General features: G+C 40.4%; 3 protein-coding genes across 3 annotated transcripts; 2 read left to right on the forward strand and 1 right to left on the reverse strand.

The window, feature by feature from the left end:
- The first annotated feature begins 826 nt into the window (after positions 1–826).
- LOC311059359 (OCIA domain-containing protein 1) lies at positions 827–4,624 on the forward strand. Its single transcript, XM_084077224.1, has 8 exons — positions 827–999; positions 1,842–1,926; positions 2,099–2,152; positions 2,966–3,013; positions 3,111–3,240; positions 3,407–3,573; positions 4,099–4,269; positions 4,410–4,624. The coding sequence occupies exons 1-8, from the start codon at positions 955–957 to the stop codon at positions 4,445–4,447; spliced, it is 738 nt and encodes a 245-aa protein (XP_083933350.1). The 5' UTR covers positions 827–954; the 3' UTR covers positions 4,448–4,624.
- A 195-nt stretch (positions 4,625–4,819) lies between these two features.
- rhbdd2 (rhomboid domain containing 2) lies at positions 4,820–6,647 on the reverse strand. The gene is made up of 2 exons (XM_084080142.1): positions 6,223–6,647; positions 4,820–5,741 (listed from the first exon to the last, which is right to left on the reverse strand). Exons 1-2 carry the CDS (start codon positions 6,562–6,564, stop codon positions 5,148–5,150), a joined length of 936 nt encoding a protein of 311 aa, XP_083936268.1. The 5' UTR covers positions 6,565–6,647; the 3' UTR covers positions 4,820–5,147.
- A 1,361-nt stretch (positions 6,648–8,008) lies between these two features.
- On the forward strand, positions 8,009–14,009 carry chic2 (cysteine-rich hydrophobic domain 2). The gene is made up of 6 exons (XM_084076191.1): positions 8,009–8,453; positions 10,636–10,690; positions 10,880–11,035; positions 11,174–11,230; positions 11,341–11,400; positions 11,495–14,009. The coding sequence occupies exons 1-6, from the start codon at positions 8,314–8,316 to the stop codon at positions 11,543–11,545; spliced, it is 519 nt and encodes a 172-aa protein (XP_083932317.1). The 5' UTR covers positions 8,009–8,313; the 3' UTR covers positions 11,546–14,009.
- The last annotated feature ends 2,708 nt before the right edge of the window (positions 14,010–16,717 follow it).

Below are 16,717 nucleotides of genomic sequence, written 5' to 3' on the forward strand. Positions count from 1 at the left end.
TCTATATTCTGATAGTACTCATTGCTATAGAGTGTTTGTTCAGTAAAAGGAGTCTCCATGTCTCTCCAGCTCTTTATAAAACAGAAAATGCATTTTCGTTTCAGTTTCATTTCCAATTTTATCCAATAAGGATAGAGAACTCAATCAGGATATAGATTAAACAAGTGAAATTGGAAGTGATGACACTAAGAAATGAGCAGGCAAAATTAGAACTGGAACACTATAAAAATGAAGCTTAAAAATGTGTTCTTTCTCCTGATTGGCTGAGATTTTGACACCTACCAGAAAATGTATTTTCTGTTTATTAAAGAGCTGGGGAGACGGGGAGACTCCTGTTACTGAACAAACACCCTATAGCAATGATTACTATCAGAATATAGTGCTTTAACCTTTAAAAAAAATATTTTTTGTTTTAACCCACAAATATCACTTACCCTACCTTTAAGATTCTTCGTGTTATGCAAATGGATATGTATCTGATTCTGGTTCTAGTATTAATGAATCCCTTGCTGATACAACAACAAGAGCTCAAGCTCCTATCCTGGTTTGAAATCTCCACCTTCCTTGGCCTTAAAGAACCCCAAAAGGCAACTGAATAATCACTTCCGGGACCAATGTTCGATTCCAAAATAAAAGTTCCACTTCAATAGATTATGTGCTTTATAGCGCTGACAGACAAGGGCATTTGAGAAATGCACTAATACAAATCATTAAATCAATTATCCTAACAATGATGTACATTCAGTAAAAAAAAAAATCCCAAACTTTGTTCTTGTTTTGTTTTTTATCAAGCAAACTTTCTCGCTCTGCCATTTAGCTTCCGGGTCATGTCAATCTGTGGTGTAATGTGGTGACATTGTGCCTGCATCTATGAAGTCAAACCTATTATCTGCGTGCACTTTGATCATTCACATGCTTTGAAAAGTGACATTTGTCAACGACATTGTTTCCAACATGTCATCAGTGGGTCATTCCGAGGAGCGGCAGCGCGGAGCACAGGTTACAACTGTACTAACGTTACTAGCTATGTAGCTAACGTCCAGTAGATTACTGTTAACCTGTCCCAGGTTAGCCACCACAGCTCACAGGCTGCTGTAAGGATGTGGTGCTAATCCTGTTATTTAGCTAGCCTGTAGGTGATGTATTATCAGTGGTGGAAGAAGTACTCACATTTTGCGCTGTAGAAATACTCTGTTACAAATAAAAGTCTGGTAATCAAAATGTACTTGAGTAAATGTACAAAAGTATTCGCATTAAAATATACTTAAGTACTGAAAGTAAAAGTACTCATTTTGCAGAATGTCCCATTTCACAAGTTTCCAAATGTATTAGAATGCTTTGAAAATAGCTGATCTACAAGCTTACAACGCAAGCGATGTGTTGTCAGCTTGTAGATCTGCTATTTTCAAGTAGCTTATATGCATAGGCTGAAGTGGTTAATGCATGTTTTGTAATTGTCAATATTTACAAAGTAACTAGTAACTAAAATCTAAAGATAATTGTAGTGGAGTTGTAGTACGTATTTGCCTCTGAAATGTAGTGGAGTAGAAGTAAACGTATTGAAAATTGGAACCACTCCAGTAAAGTAAATATTTCCCAAAGGACAGTACTTGAGTACATGTACTGTACTTAGTTACTTTACACCACTGTGTATTTTAACCACTTTCAACCCGGTGTCCCTATTTTGGACATGTCATACAAGAATGACCTTGTAGATTGGCTATTTTAGTAGGGCTTGAGTGGTTTTGCTTTTCATCTCACTTTGCCGAAGTAAAAAATAAAATTACAACTCTCTCCCTCTGTGTGTGTGTGTGTGTGTGTGTGTGTGTGTGGCTACAAAGGGGCCAATGGGTGTGGATTATGTTCCCACTGAAGACGAGAAAAGGGTCTTCAAGGAATGCAATCAGGAAAGCTTTATGTACAGATGTAAGTTTATCTTCCATGCATGCACAACATGTTGACAGAAGTAAGCTCACTGCATGAGTGCACACTCATGTCATTCTGACAAATGATTTTCCATGTTAAATGAAGACTCTAAATTGAGTTCCCAAAGCATGCTGTCATTGACGTCCATTATTTTCTGTTCCCTCTTTTTCAGCTGTGCCCTTCTCAGTAGTGAGCATGGCCATCACTCAAGGCCTAATTGCCCGAGGTAACGCCACACCATACATACTAAAACTAGTCCCTTCGTCCTATAACTGCATTTGATGTTTGCAAAAACCTCTGACTTTACAAGTCAAGATATGGAGTATACACCTAGACTATTAATTGCAAAAAGAACATCCTGCCACTCTGTACCGTGTATGTATGCCAATATGATGATCCAGAGTTCGGGCTGCTATGCGGCCCTCACACACGTCGCACAGCCGATCCGACCAATATGCCCATATATGGAGAAATCTGTATCTGTCAGTCCATGTCCCTTTTATGGCCATATATGGAGATTGCTCATGTCATCATAATATGCCTATATATGGGCATGCCCCCTTTTGGGCCCATATATTGAGCTGACTCATTTGTTTGCGCCTGATGCCATGATGACATTGAGGTGTCCTTATATGGTTATGGCTGAGTCATAGTCACATGAGGGTGGTGACGTGGTCCACCGGCTGATCCTCCTTTAAGCCAATTTTAATATAAGATATGATATCTGTGTGTGCGATTTGGTTCTAAAAGTTACAAAGTAGTATAATACGACTATCTCCAAATCAAGGTGGCACGGAAGGCAGAGCAAATGTCTGGGAATTGGAAGGTTCCTGGTTCAGTCCTGACTCCTGGCTCCTCCTGGCATCTTGCAACTGTGTCCTTGGGCAAGACATTGAAACTGTAACTGCTCACTGCACTGGCTACAATAGATGTTTACTGCTCCTAAATTGTTGGGATGGGTTAAATGCAGAGGACGCATTCCCATTATGTGCAAATGTACTTTGCCAATAACATTTTCCATTTGTTCTACTATATCTAGGAACTCTGGCTGCATCTCCAAGGTTTGGATCTCTACCCAAAGTTGCATGTGAGCTGATTTGGTGTTTCTGTATAGTACAGTTTTATTACGGATTCTTTATAAAACTTTTTTTTTTCAACGCCTGTGTGTCTGGTTGTCTTTGCAGTTGCAGGACTATGTGGCTACCTGGCTGGGAAGATGTCTTACATGAAGGTATGCCAGGAAAAGTTCAAGAGGCTGGAGAACTCGCCACTGGGAGATGCCCTGAGACAAAGATCAGCACTACCTCTACAACGGTCAGTAGCACCTAAACCAGCTTCACCTTCATTTAAATCAATATTGTTCATGTTATAATATCCACACTTTTCTCATTTGCTCTCCCCATAATTTGCACAAACATATTCGTTCTATTCCATCAACCATTAAACTATTTGTTGCTATGCTGTTCTCTCTCTCTTTCAGTCCCCAGGGTGACCAGTCAGAGATGAGTGACCCGAACGCAGCATCATTTGATCCTATGTTCCAGCCTGCAGAATCCTCAGACCAGATCTCGCATCAAAGAAGAGACTACGGATATAGTGATGAGCAACCTCTACAACCAGGGAGAGCAGATGACATCAACCCTCCAGGTAAAGGCATATAAGTGCTAACAAAGTTAAACGAACTGCATCTGTATTAATGCATACAAAGTTTTAAGTGGCTTACTACTGTTTAAGCATTCCAGTAAATCGCTACCTTTCTCCTGATTAACTTAATAATTCTTGAATTTGTGCATGCTAAATAAATAAATAAGAAACCGTCAAAAAGGCATTTTCTACTACACTCAGCAAGTTTCATGGCAATCCACACACACAAATGTGAACATGATCAAAACATTACTATTGTGGTCCTCCGTTATGATGTTTTTTTTTTGTGTGGCAAGTTTGAGTTTATGTGGCAAAATGGAAGTCATTCTGTGGATTGATTTGAACTGAATACTACTAAAAGTAAATGTTGGGGAAATTTAATATAATACCTTTTTCCTAAATTGTATTACCAAATTAATAATGTACCTCTATTCTGCATAACAATGTTTCAACTTCCATCTATCACTATGGACCCACGCTCCTTTTACCTGTCCAAGCTAACCTTGTCCCCCTCCCTTTCCCCTTCAGTCCAGTCATACATGGAGGATGATGATGAGCCCAGGAAGAAGGTGATCCTTTATGAGGATTTAAGGACGAAGAATAGAGAGAACTATGAGGTCACTCTCACCCAAAAGGCTGAGACACTGCTCAAAAGCCCCCCGGAGAGGGAGCCTGACAGGTCTCTGCCTAAGAAAGATGGTGAGCTGCCGCATCAAAAAGCACGTCTGGTATCACAATATGTCTGCTTTTGGGGCTTATCAGAAGTCACATTTTTCATGGAACCTGACATTCAATTAATTGTCAGGATTGTCTTGCTTTTTCTCTCCCCTTCTCATTAGTCAAGAAGAACATCTATGGAGACTCCTGGGAGGAATGAATGTGCATTCGAGCAATAGATGTAATAACTACTCTATGATCTGATTCTGCACTACACTGATGACTTGGTAGCCATTAGGCTACAGTAACATTTAGTCATAAATAACATGAATTGTGTGTAATGTTCTGGATGAATATATTTGTGTGAGTGAAATAAACTGCAATGCTTGAGGACTAATCTTGTGCACTGAGACTTTTGGGATGCAACATTTTGAATCTTCATTAGGAAAAGGTCCTACAGAGACCATGAATATGAATTTCATAAAAAATAAAGTAGGTGGACAGCACTAGTCAGCTTATTGGCAACGGTTGGGCCAATTATGTCAGATTTAACCACATGTAGTTTTCAGGAACATAACCACAGTTATATAAAAACGTGTTTATTTATAGAAACATAAAAATATACATACTGTATGTATATTATATATATATGTTAAAGTTGTATATAAAAAAGACAAGACAATTTAAAGACAGTCATGTGCATTTCTTCTTACATCGATGTAGGCAAAGATGACCAACTAGCCAGCCTAAATCAATTTGCCAATTTATCCAAAAGCAGAGTTAGCAAATTTACAGTTATACCACCTCTGTCTCTGTAGAGAGGTTTGTGCAGGAAACAAATGCAAATAATTACCTGCATACAATGTCTGTTATGAATAACCTTATGCCACCCTGCTGTTAAGCAAACAAAACATCTATAGCTAGTGATGACTATGAGTGTGACCATGACCATGGCTGTGGTTGCAGCTATGTCCATGCTCCAGACCTTGTCCATGAGGAATGAGAGGAGAAGCTGGACTATACATGTCATTGGCCAACTGTGGCCATCCTTCATATGTCTTGGGAGTGGTCTCAGTAGCTTGGACACTGGACATTGGCGCATAGGCTTGGACCGGGTAAGAGCCAGGGGTTGGATTTATGACTGGGAGGAGGGTCTTCGTCTTCCTTCGCTCTTCTGTGGAAGCAGGAATGTACAGAGAACCACTAATATTCCTCAGCAACCTGAAAGGCAGCCTCTTCTCCAGTGCACAAGCTTTGGCCTCAGAAATGTCTACAAGGCTGAACCATCCCTTACCATACATCCATCCGATCACAATCGCCACAACATTGCAAGGGAGCACGGCGTGTGGGATGAAGATGACTGTCAGGACGAGGAACACCCACGGGAGTGCAATAGTGGGGAAACTGACCCCACAGAGGAAACTTTTAGCCATGCGTGTGTGCATAGTGGTTACGGCCACAAGAGCCAGGGTGATGGGGACCAAACCTTCAACGCAGGTTCTGGCGCTGCCCTCCTGTGAATGAATGAATATTTTATTAGACAGAAATGCAAAACAGCACAAGTACAGTCAAACACTTAGGTCTAAAATGATAGCACCCAAAAAAGTCCTTGCGGTCTTGTTTCCATTGGGGTCCCATTCCATTAAGACCGGAGGCCGATTCTACAAATGTCTTCTAAAATCCTAACAGTGAAAAAACTCATGTTGCTATATCACTGGTTCTCAAACTTTTTCATGTCAAGGACCACCCAAAATGTTATGTATTTAGCCGCCCTTGTCTTAATGGATTAAAATGTATTCAATTCATCAACATAGTGTAGCAGAGAGGCTCACAGCCTCAGGACCTAAAGTCTAATATCTCCCAGGCTATAAAGAATTCCCTATAGTCTATTCATGGTTAAGATGCTGTCTTTCGAAGCGGGCGACCCAGGTTCGCATACCCGGGCGATACAGTGCAGTGGCATTAAAAAAAAGAACAAAACTTCAGTATGGTCACCTGTATCAGATCCATCAGGGCATAGCAGAAACCCGTGATCGTTGGCAGTAATAAGAGCAGGTATAGAAAGCGGACGGTGCCGACGCTCTTTTCGAAGCTGCCGCAGAGGACCGTGAAAACAGCAACGCACAGCAGCAGCTGGACGGAGGTCCTGTGGTAGAAAGGGTAGGTGAACAGAGTGTGCACCTGAGCATCCTCCACAGCACCGGCACCCAGGCTGAACACCACGTCGGTTAGAAGTGTAGCCTTGAGAACGAACAAAGTGCAGGACAAGAAGACTGCCGTAAGGATACCAACGGTCAACTCAGGAGTCGCGTCTCTGAGCAGATCCTTCAAGAACATGTTTCATTAAATAATTCAAACTGCTGGTGTTGTTGCTTCTTCAGGAAGTCTTGCTGTTTACCAGGAAACACTGTTGCCAGGTTTTGTAAGAGAACTAAGCAGCCTGGTCTATGGAAACAAGCCCAAAAGAAGCAACAAATACAGATTAGACCACATGGGTACCTTTAAACCTATATGCATCGGATATTTGAAAATAGCCGATCAACAAGCTCACGATGCGACGCGTTGTGAGCTTGTAGATCTGCTATTTAAAATAAAATAAAATGTGGAATATTTGGAATATTTTTTGAAACATTCTAACAACACAAACGCTCCCTTGGCACAAAACGTTTTCATGAAAATATTTCAGAACCACTGGTTTAAATCAAAACAAGCCCCAAAAACCGCAAACTACCAATATTTGCAAGCAACTTTACAGAAAATGAAGCCCAAAGTCGCTTATAATAAGCCAACATGGCAACACTGACCAGGAAGCCGGAAGGTTGTTCTGCCAGTCTGTACTCTGTCGTCGTACGACGGTGTCCTGCGCCGAAAATAGCAGATCTACAAGCTCTCAACGCGTTGCAGATGCAACGCGTTGAGAGCTTGTAGATAGGCTATTTTTGTCGCGTGACACCGTCTCACGACTGAAGTACTGTACTACTGTACTCGCTGAACTACTTTTTGTAAAACATAAATAAATATATATTATAAATACAATTACCATTACCATTAAGTAATCTATTCACACGGATAATATTATTGTTAACCCTTCCATTGTGTTAGGGTAATTTTTGACCCGTTTTCAAGTTTAAATAGGTAAAGAGTACCCTTTACATTTCTTTATTGGAACGAGGCTTCATGATATCCTCAAAAATAGCCATATTAACGCAACAACATTATTTATCATCATTTTTAATTAATTCTGATGGTTTCTATAAAAAAAAGTGACACTTGTGGACGTGTAGGGTCCGAAATGACCCGGCAGAGAAGTGTGGCTCAATTCCCCCCAAAGTGTCAATAATATTCAATGCTTACATGTTTGAGAGTTCGTGAGACAGACTTATCCTCAATTAGCATTTGCTATCAGGAGTAAAATACAGTTTGAGTTTATGAAAAATAAATGACTTTATACCTATGGTATACGGGTCAAAAATGACCCTAACACCACTAGTGTCACTATTTTTAATAATATTAACATTTTTTTAAATTAAAAAAACGAAAACAACTCATAATTTGCTATGAATGAAAGTCAGCTATGAGGTGGGAGGGAAAAAATAATGAAAACAAATATTTTTTTAGTCAAATTTGAAACACCACAAGTGGATGCAGTTTTCTAACACAATGCAAGGGTTAACCCCCCCCCCCCCCCCCCCCCCAATGCAAGGGGCGGGGGGGTGTAGAGTGTGTTAATACATTAAAGACCATCAACATTTGTCTATGAAATGTTGACAAATATTATGCACGGCACGACATCTGTGACGTCATCACGTCCTCCCCCCTCTCTTCCGGCGCGGCGTGGGAACTGCGGCGGATGTTGATGTTTTGTTGAGGAGTGTGAACCTCAGTCTGGACGATGTGAAGAACGAGGGTCGTCGGCGTTTTGCGGTTGGTTCGTCGTCACGGTTCTTTCTTTCTTTCCTGTGTGTTGTCTTCTTTCTCGTCGGAAGGTTTGAGTATCAGTGTTATTTTCACCGTACCGTCGGCATCATCGTGTCTCTCCCGGCGGCGCCTCTTCCGGGAAGCGCGACGACGAGGCCGAGTCGTGCGATGATGGAGGACTTTGACGAGATCTACGAGGAGGAGGAGGAGGAAGAAGAGGAGGAGGACGAGGACAGGGCCGCGGAGGAGCAGCTCCTCAAGTACGCTCCCGACCCGGTGGTGGTGAGGGGATCCGGCCACGTCACTGTGTGAGTAGCGATCTACGAGACCCCGCCGGGCGAGAGAGAACCACGTTGATCTGTAGCCGTGAAAATGACGATCCGCCGTGTTTTTATTAAGTTGATATCGATGTTTAAAACGTTAGGTGGACACACTGGTAGTGTTGCCAGTTTTTTTTGAGAGAAACAAGCAACCAGGGCTATGAAAACAAGCCCTAAAAGAAGCGAACCCTTCGCCCTTTAAACATAATACATGGCCTTTTGAAAATAGACGATCTACTGTGAGCTTGTAGACTTGCTGTTTTCATGAAAAAATATTGAAGAAAATTTGAAAAGTGGTATATTTTTAAATCATTTTAACAACACAAATCTTGTATGGGGGTCCCTGGCACAAAATATTTTCTGATGGGAGACGAATATATTTTAATTTAGGGGTCCTTGACTGGAAAATGTTTGAGAACCACTGGTTTAAACAACATTAGGAAGCAAGCCCAAAATAAGCAACTACACTTTGGAAACGAGCCCAGAAAAATCGCCACCCGCAACAACCAATATTTACAAGCAACTTCACAGAAAAACAAACTCAAAGTCGTCTAGTAAGCTGTAAGCAGACATGGCAACACTGCACACTAGTGACCTAGCTTCAGGCTAGAGCCACCTAGCGACAATAAACATACCAAGGATGGGTCATTGACGTCACACACAATGGGAAGTGTGTGCGTCGTAGACTGTGGATTGACGAGGGCCTGTTAAACTTAAATGTGCGTAGAATCTACTCAAATAGAAAAGTAATATTTCCAGTGGCAGACGAAGTACTCAGACATTTTACTTTAAGTAAAAGTAGCAATACCACAATATAAATAATACTCTGTTACACGTATAAGGCCTGTGTTCAAAATGTTACTTGAGTAAAACAAAGTACATAAGCATTGGCATCAAAATATACTTAAAGTACCATAAGTAAAAGTAGAATACTAAAATGTTTGAAAATAGCAGATCTACAAGCTCATAACGTTGTGAGATGAGAACTGTTCAAACTTCAACAAGGGCCCCGATGTGAAGCAACTTCCGCTAACAGTCGGTGACGCTTTGTTGTGACCTCACTGACGAAACCGTGGTATTTTTATTCTAGCTCCTGGCTACTCAGCTAGCCACCTAGTTGAATGTACGCTCCATGTAAGCAGCCACATTGCATTGGAGTTAACATCATCATCTCGATGAACTGTAGATAATCTGGCTAATGGGGCTGGGTTGCCTTGACTTTTGTGTGTGTGTGTGTGTGTGTGTGTGTGTGTGTGTGTGTGTGTGTGTGTGTGTGTGTGTGTGTGTGTGTGTGTGTGTGTGTGTGTGTGTGTGTGAGTGTGTGTGAGAGAGAGAGAGAGACTGAACACATAGTATTTCCACACATACAGTGTGTGTGTGTGTGTGTGTGTGTGTGTGTGTGTGTGTGTGTGTGTGTGTGTGTGTGTGTGTGTGTGTGTGACTGTGTGTGGTTGTCTTGTGAAATAATCTGTGTTCATTTCTTGTCAAGACAGGTTACCCACGTTTTCTTTTTGCATACTCAACGTCAAGCCAACTCTTATAGGTGCTGCTGTTCTGCATTTCCCTTTCTGAAAACATCAGGCCATTATCCATCCCCATTCTCAAATAAATCGTATTGTAAATGGTCAACTCAACTGTTAACAACCACTCTGTCTTCTTCCACCAGAATAAACTGTGGGCAGTAAAGTGCTGTCCAAATTCATTTAAAATGTAATGTTTTGTTGAATGACAGCTGCTACCAAGCACAACGTTTGAGAAAGAAGGCAACCAACCCTATTTCAATGATGTGATCATCAGACACCATTCGTTATCTTAACGCCAAATTAAACTAAATTTTTCAAACAATAAACCAGGACCCAAAAGTGGGCAGTGAGATGTTTTATGACAGTCATGTTCAGATGCATTAAAAGAGAAATATTGTGATTTAATACAGTACTTTTGTCCTAGACTTAATTATTAATGCATAATTGTAGTCCCAGTATGATGGTCCACACTAGCATTATGCAAATCCCCATGTTAGTACTGTATTTGCAGGATATGCCAACGTTGGTAACATTTATCCAGCTACCCTCGAATGTGTCTCTTAAACGGATTACAATAGAGAATGGCGTGCATGATTTTCAGTCAGATTTAGAGTTTATTTGTAACATTTTGACCCTTACACTGACAGGTTTGGACTCAGCAACAAATTTGAATCTGAGTTTCCTTCAGCACTCACAGGGAAGGTGAGTAACCTATTATAGCCTGTTGCCAATTTTAATCACCCCATTAAAAGCCTTGTTAGTGCTTGGTGATAATAATTCAATGTTATCATTTATCGTCTTTCAGTAAAATCATATTGTGAAGATATGGCAATAATCAGGTGATATGAAAGTAAATTGAGTGTTGGTGGGAACATTTTTGTCTTTTCTCAGGTGGCCCCAGAGGAGTTTAAGGCCAGCATCAACCGTGTGAATGGTTGCCTGAAGAAGACACTACCAGTGAATGTGCGCTGGCTACTATGTGGCTGCCTTTGCTGCTGCTGCACGTTGGGCTTCAGCCTGTGGCCTGTCATCTGCCTCAGCAAGAGGGTTAGACACAAACTTTCTTTCTATCTCAATACTTTTAACACCGCCAGATATATAGCAAAAGCAACACAAACTAGTATTCAGGTGTTGAGTAAAGGGAATGCCATCTCATGCCCTTCTCACTCTCGTTGATCAACCTAGACACGGAGATCCATGGAGAAGCTTCTTGAGTGGGAGAACAGCAGACTTTACCACAAGGTAAGCAGGCATAAGGTGCATGTGTATGAGACATGCATAATGTGCATGTGTATGTATGCGACACGTAGGAGGAACTGTTTATCTGAATACTGCTACTTTCTCTCTCTCAGTTGTGTTTGCATTGGAGACTGAGCAAACGGAAGTGTGAAACTAACAACATGATGGAATACGTGAGTATCTGAAATCACGATAGGAGCTTGCTCGCTGTCCTCTTTGGTCACTGATCAGCTTTACATTAATCTTCACATCTCTTTTCACCTACAGGTGATCCTAATAGAATTCCTACCCAAGATCCCCATCTTCAGACCAGACTAGCCACGCTGCAGCCTGACTTTGTTGCCCGGTTCTGTCACAGAAACACTGCGACTGTTGCGGTCCTCAGATACAGTCCACCCACCCTTGAAATACACCACCATTTTATGTTTACAGGGTACCATCTATTCTACATTTTTCCTGACCCACTCCCCTACCCACACATTCTATATACTTGTTTACAAAATCAGTATAAAAAAGACTTTAATGGAGTGCATTGATCTTCTAACCTTGATGTCTTGGAGGAGCTAAAATGCTCTGACACCCTCAAGCCATGTTGATGGACACCAGCCTGTGGGTTGTCAAAGGAGATCCAGCCTTGGGCAGCATGATGAAACTGGGAACTGGAGCTTTTTGGACTCCTCACTTGGTTTTTGTTCGCTACAACTGGAATTCTTTTGGCCCCCCTCATTCCCTTACCTAAGTGAAAGGCACAATCTGAATATGATAAATCTCTGAACATTTTCATATACTACGTCATGCCGCCAATTACACTTGCAAAAAATACACCCCAGTGCTATTGGAACGGTTTGGTGTTCTGGATTATTCTATGGAACTCAAAACAAACCGAAACATGTATGGAACCTCCATCTGAAACAACCGTTGTAGCAAATTGACTAGCCTTATAGCAGCTTAGAGAAACAACCACAACAATACTCAATGTCGCTTTTGTTAGCATCAATTGTTAGCAATCCCCCACCCCTCCATAATTCTGCACGATTTTGAATGTGCATCACAACCCAGAGACAATCACACTGTACTCACACAGACTGTACTCTCCATAGGATATATGGACCTCTGATACACCTGTACCTGGAACAATGTAATTTCAGCGTTATCCGTGTCCAGTTGATGGACTGTAATTCTCTTGCTGCCTAGCAATTGCTGCTAAGTGGCAGTGAAACATTGAAGCAGGAGACAAGCCCATTGGTGATCCAGAGCAAAATGTTTCCTTCACTTTTTGTATCTTTAGTTTTGTTTACCTGTTTGGTGTGTGTGTGTGTGTGTGTGTGTGTGTGAAAGGAAGAGTACAAAGGAATAGCAAAAATAGACAAATCAAATGTATAGAACTATTAGCCCTATAAAGCAGGGTTCTGTCTTTAAACTATTACTTTGCCATAACTGATCTTGTTACTTTTGTTATAATCATTTGTGTGCGTGCATGTGGGTGTGTGCACTGCACGCACACTCACATGTCATTATGTGGATTTATGAGATAGGCCTAGATTATTTTTGAATATGGTATGCTATGGCTGTTCTAAATGGGCTCTGATGCACTGTGGTCCTGTGTTAACACAAAAGCACACAAACATTTGATAATTTTTGTTTACTTCAATTTTCACATGGCCTCTCTTGTCTACTGACCTTTTGCGTGCGTGCATGTGCGTGTGTGTGTGTGTGTGTGTGTGTGTGTGTGTGTGTGTTTGTTTAACCACTTTAGCCCTAGCACCTCTATTCTGGAGTTAACATTTGGCAAAAATATTAGATCTACAAGCTTGTAGATTGGCTATTTTCAGTGAAGATATTTAGTGTAGAGTGAAAGCAGGAGAAGTATTAGAGCCCTTGGCAATCCGGTCAACTAAGTAGGGTATAAGTGGTTAAACCTGGATGTCTAATGTTTGAGAAAGTACTAAGATGTGCCCAAACTCACGCAACTTCATATCTTTGTGATGACTTGATATGTGTTCACTCCTTGTTTTCATCAGCTAATGTCAGATATGCCTTAGGAGTGAAAGCATGTGAAAGTGCACACTGCACACCGAAAGGGACGATTGCATTAATTTATAGACGGTAAAATTTTGCGTGTTAATTTAACTTTTAGTGTAAAAATAATTACACTCAGAGTTAAAATAACAGTCTGGATTTTGCTTTGTACATGCCTTAAAAGTTTATGAGCATGAAAGGGAACAGGAAAAGATGGCCATTTTGATTTTTAGTTTTATTTAAGTCGGCACCCTTTTTCGTTTGGATTCTTAAATGGATTGGTCATGGTCCAGGTCAAAATTCACATTAGTTACAAGAATTTGAGCAATGAGCCAAGAGTTCAGGTCTCTCTGGTGATTGTATGGGTCACACTCAGGGGATTAAACAGAAAATCAAAAAGATGTAGCATTGGCTAAGCTCATTATCAGGAACGTTCTAAATGAACCATCAAATATACATTGAGATCACTTATGTGAACCATTGTGAACTGAATTATTTGATGGCATTAAGTAACCTGTTTTAAATTGTCCTAAAACATGTCCAAAGAAAAAGAAGCATTGTCGTCTTTTCAGAGTACAAAATGGTTCCAGTCTTTTTCTTTAGTTGGAAAATGTATTCCTTATAATCACGAAGCTCAGACTTCACTTTGGTCTATATGGCAAACTGTGAAGCCTAATTTATACTTTATAGACACATGTGTCAAATTGTTAGCTTGAAAATCAGTTATTTTCATTGGGTGATGAAATATAAATTAGGCTTGTTGCCCTAATCACCACTGGGTGTCTGTTTGTTCATATGCCTCTTTTTCCCCGTTTCTAGAGGTCTGATCACTAATGATGACAGATTTATACTTTGTTGTGCGATGTGTCACGCTGAAAATAGCCCATTTAAACACGTCATACGATAAAGTATAAATCGGGCTTAAGGCCATATGCAGACATGTTTCTGAGTTTGTGTGTGGGAGCGTGCACGTACAGTTCTGTGGACATGGATGCAACTGTCCACAGTAGATCTCAGTCCATGACTGGACCCTGCCCAATGAATGAGTCAGTCCTTTTTATATAATCTGTAGAGTATTCTGAGTGTGTGTGTGTGAGAGACGTAATATATGTATGTTGACCCATGAGCAGGTGTACAGTATGTACAGTAATAAACTACCCATAAACAAGTGGTTTCTATTCTGATTCTGAATGAACGTGACCATTATAAAGCTATAATATGGAAAATGTGTTGGTTTGCATTGCAAAAATTCTGTTTGATTAGAGTAAACAAAGCATTGACATAAGCTTTATATTTCCTACAATATAACAGGCTGATGTTTGTGGCCAATATTTCTCCAGTGTGAAATATTGTATCCAAAAGAAAAATACATATTTACCCGACTACATTTAATGGATCCCTGATCACATTTAAAACGGCATTTTCAATTGTTGGTTCTTGTTCCAGAGTCTTGGAGAGTTTTGTCACATTTGTATACTGCTACAGTTTATATGTGAGACAGGTCCCTGTCTCTGGAGCCACATATGCCCATCCTAGTCTTGGGTTGAGTCCCTCCAGGGCCTTCACTACTAGTCTTGGCTTGAGTCCCACCAGTGCTTGTGTCTTTTTCAGGTATTTCAGGATGTCTCTTTTTAACGTTTGGGGCAATCATTTGGTATATAAGCTTGCAATTAATGATAGGAGCATTCGCTATCCGATAAGCAATTGGGTGTACTTTGAAGTCTGCCCCGAAGGAACCTTGTATGCTCTATTGGCAGACCTAAGTGAAGAAACCTTGTATGCTCTATAGGCAGACCTAAGTGAAGGAACCGTGTATGCTCTATAGGCAGACCTAAGTGAGTGAATTGAATATGGAACCTTGGAAAGTAAGTAACATATTGTTCCCATTTATATTAAAGGTAAAGATAAGGTAACAGCACACCTACTGGTGAATATTAATTATTGGGGCAGAGGGGGGAAATAGCAAACATTACCCATGTACCGTTACAAAACAATTTATGCAGTTGAGCCACATGCACCAGGATGTATCACTTTTGATACTTGCCATTCAACTTATCCTGATGGGAATTAATCTAGCTGAATACCCCCCATAAGTGCAAATTTATCCAGCATCTTGGGGTCATAACACAGTTCTCAGTGCCTTGGGACTTGGAGAGAGCGTCTGGGTGTGGACTAAGACATCTTTGCAAAAATAATAAAGCAAGAGGAAGTGCCTTTGCTCCAATGAAGAGACAAATTGCATCTACCATGTTGCTGAAGAAATGACTGACTTGAAGATAATAAATTAAGGTAAAAGGCCTTACACAACCACTGGTGACCTGTTAGTACAAGTGTAAATATATATATATATATATAATTATATAAGCAATGTGTCCCACACTCTGCCCTCATCTCACACTTGTCAATATGGATGGCAATATTAAGCCTGATTAATACTTTGTTGCGCGACTTTGTCACTTACTGAAAATAGTAGATCAACAATCTCACAACGCATCGCAGATGTGATGTATTGTGTGCTTGCTATTTTCAATGCACTTAATGCACTTTATATGATGGAGCATAAACCTATATATAACGCATTAGGAGGCCCATCAAATTATTCATATGCCGATTAGGGTGTCTTTGAATATAGGTAATATATTGAGGGCTAGTTTAAACTATTATAAATGTAAATCTTATAGCCCATTTATTTGTCACTTAAACTCAAATTAACCATACTAAAACTAAGATTTGCCAGGAATGTGACTGGGCTGGTGGGTAAATATTTAGTTTATGTTGAGAATACACTATTAAAATACTTCCCCTAGTCCTGGGACAAAAATATACTCGGAACTGAATAGAAGTGATCATGTTGCGTCCAATTATGACATTTTGTTTGATCAGGAGACATGTCTCGCCAGCTTCAGAGCTACCTCAGAGGCATAGATAGCACACGCATGCACACAAACAGTGTTGTAATACACACACTACTTTGGATCAATAAGTATGTTTACACACTTTGCTAGTTTGGGATGGCTCAGTGTAGAAGACAAGGTTAAGCAAATATCAATGGGATTGGTATTTAAGATAAGATAGTCAATAGGACAGTGCCCTCAATCAGGAGACCACAAGGGGAGGTGAATGTAAATTCCCATCAAAACGAAGTGTTTTTCACTGTCGCCGTTCTTCCCTTTTCTCCTTTGAACAATAGTGTTTGTACTGGTTGATGACATATATTATTATTGTGTTATTTCTTTATGCTATGTTGATGAATTGAATACATAGGTCCTATGTCATAGTACCACAATGGAAACAAGTTCCCATGACTTTTTTGTGTTATCCTTTTAGCCTTAATGTCTTACTGTACCACATTCTGTTTACATTTCTAACTAATTAAGTATTCAATTAATCAAAAAAACACATTACTCTGACAGTAACACATTCACTGTGGAATGTTTTCAAAGGTCATGTTATATCTGCGTCCAACACAAA

The sequence above is a fragment of the Gymnoscopelus microlampas genome (assembly GCF_963454915.1).
Source record: "Gymnoscopelus microlampas genome assembly, chromosome: 2".
In the NCBI taxonomy this organism is placed as follows: domain Eukaryota; kingdom Metazoa; phylum Chordata; class Actinopteri; order Myctophiformes; family Myctophidae; genus Gymnoscopelus; species Gymnoscopelus microlampas.

Coding starts and splice junctions, on each gene's coding strand:
- LOC311059359 (XM_084077224.1), top strand. CDS start 955: ATGTCATCAGTGGGTCATTCCGAGGAGCGGCAGCGCGGAGCACAG. Junction 1,000..1,841: donor AGCGGCAGCGCGGAGCACAG/GTTACAACTGTA, acceptor GTGGCTACAAAG/GGGCCAATGGGTGTGGATTA. Junction 3,241..3,406: donor TCAGCACTACCTCTACAACG/GTCAGTAGCACC, acceptor TCTCTCTTTCAG/TCCCCAGGGTGACCAGTCAG.
- rhbdd2 (XM_084080142.1), bottom strand. CDS start 6,564: ATGTTCTTGAAGGATCTGCTCAGAGACGCGACTCCTGAGTTGACCGTT. Junction 5,742..6,222: donor CCCTGATGGATCTGATACAG/GTGACCATACTG, acceptor ATTCATTCACAG/GAGGGCAGCGCCAGAACCTG.
- chic2 (XM_084076191.1), top strand. CDS start 8,314: ATGATGGAGGACTTTGACGAGATCTACGAGGAGGAGGAGGAGGAAGAA. Junction 11,231..11,340: donor ACAGCAGACTTTACCACAAG/GTAAGCAGGCAT, acceptor TCTCTCTCTCAG/TTGTGTTTGCATTGGAGACT. Junction 11,401..11,494: donor CTAACAACATGATGGAATAC/GTGAGTATCTGA, acceptor TTTCACCTACAG/GTGATCCTAATAGAATTCCT.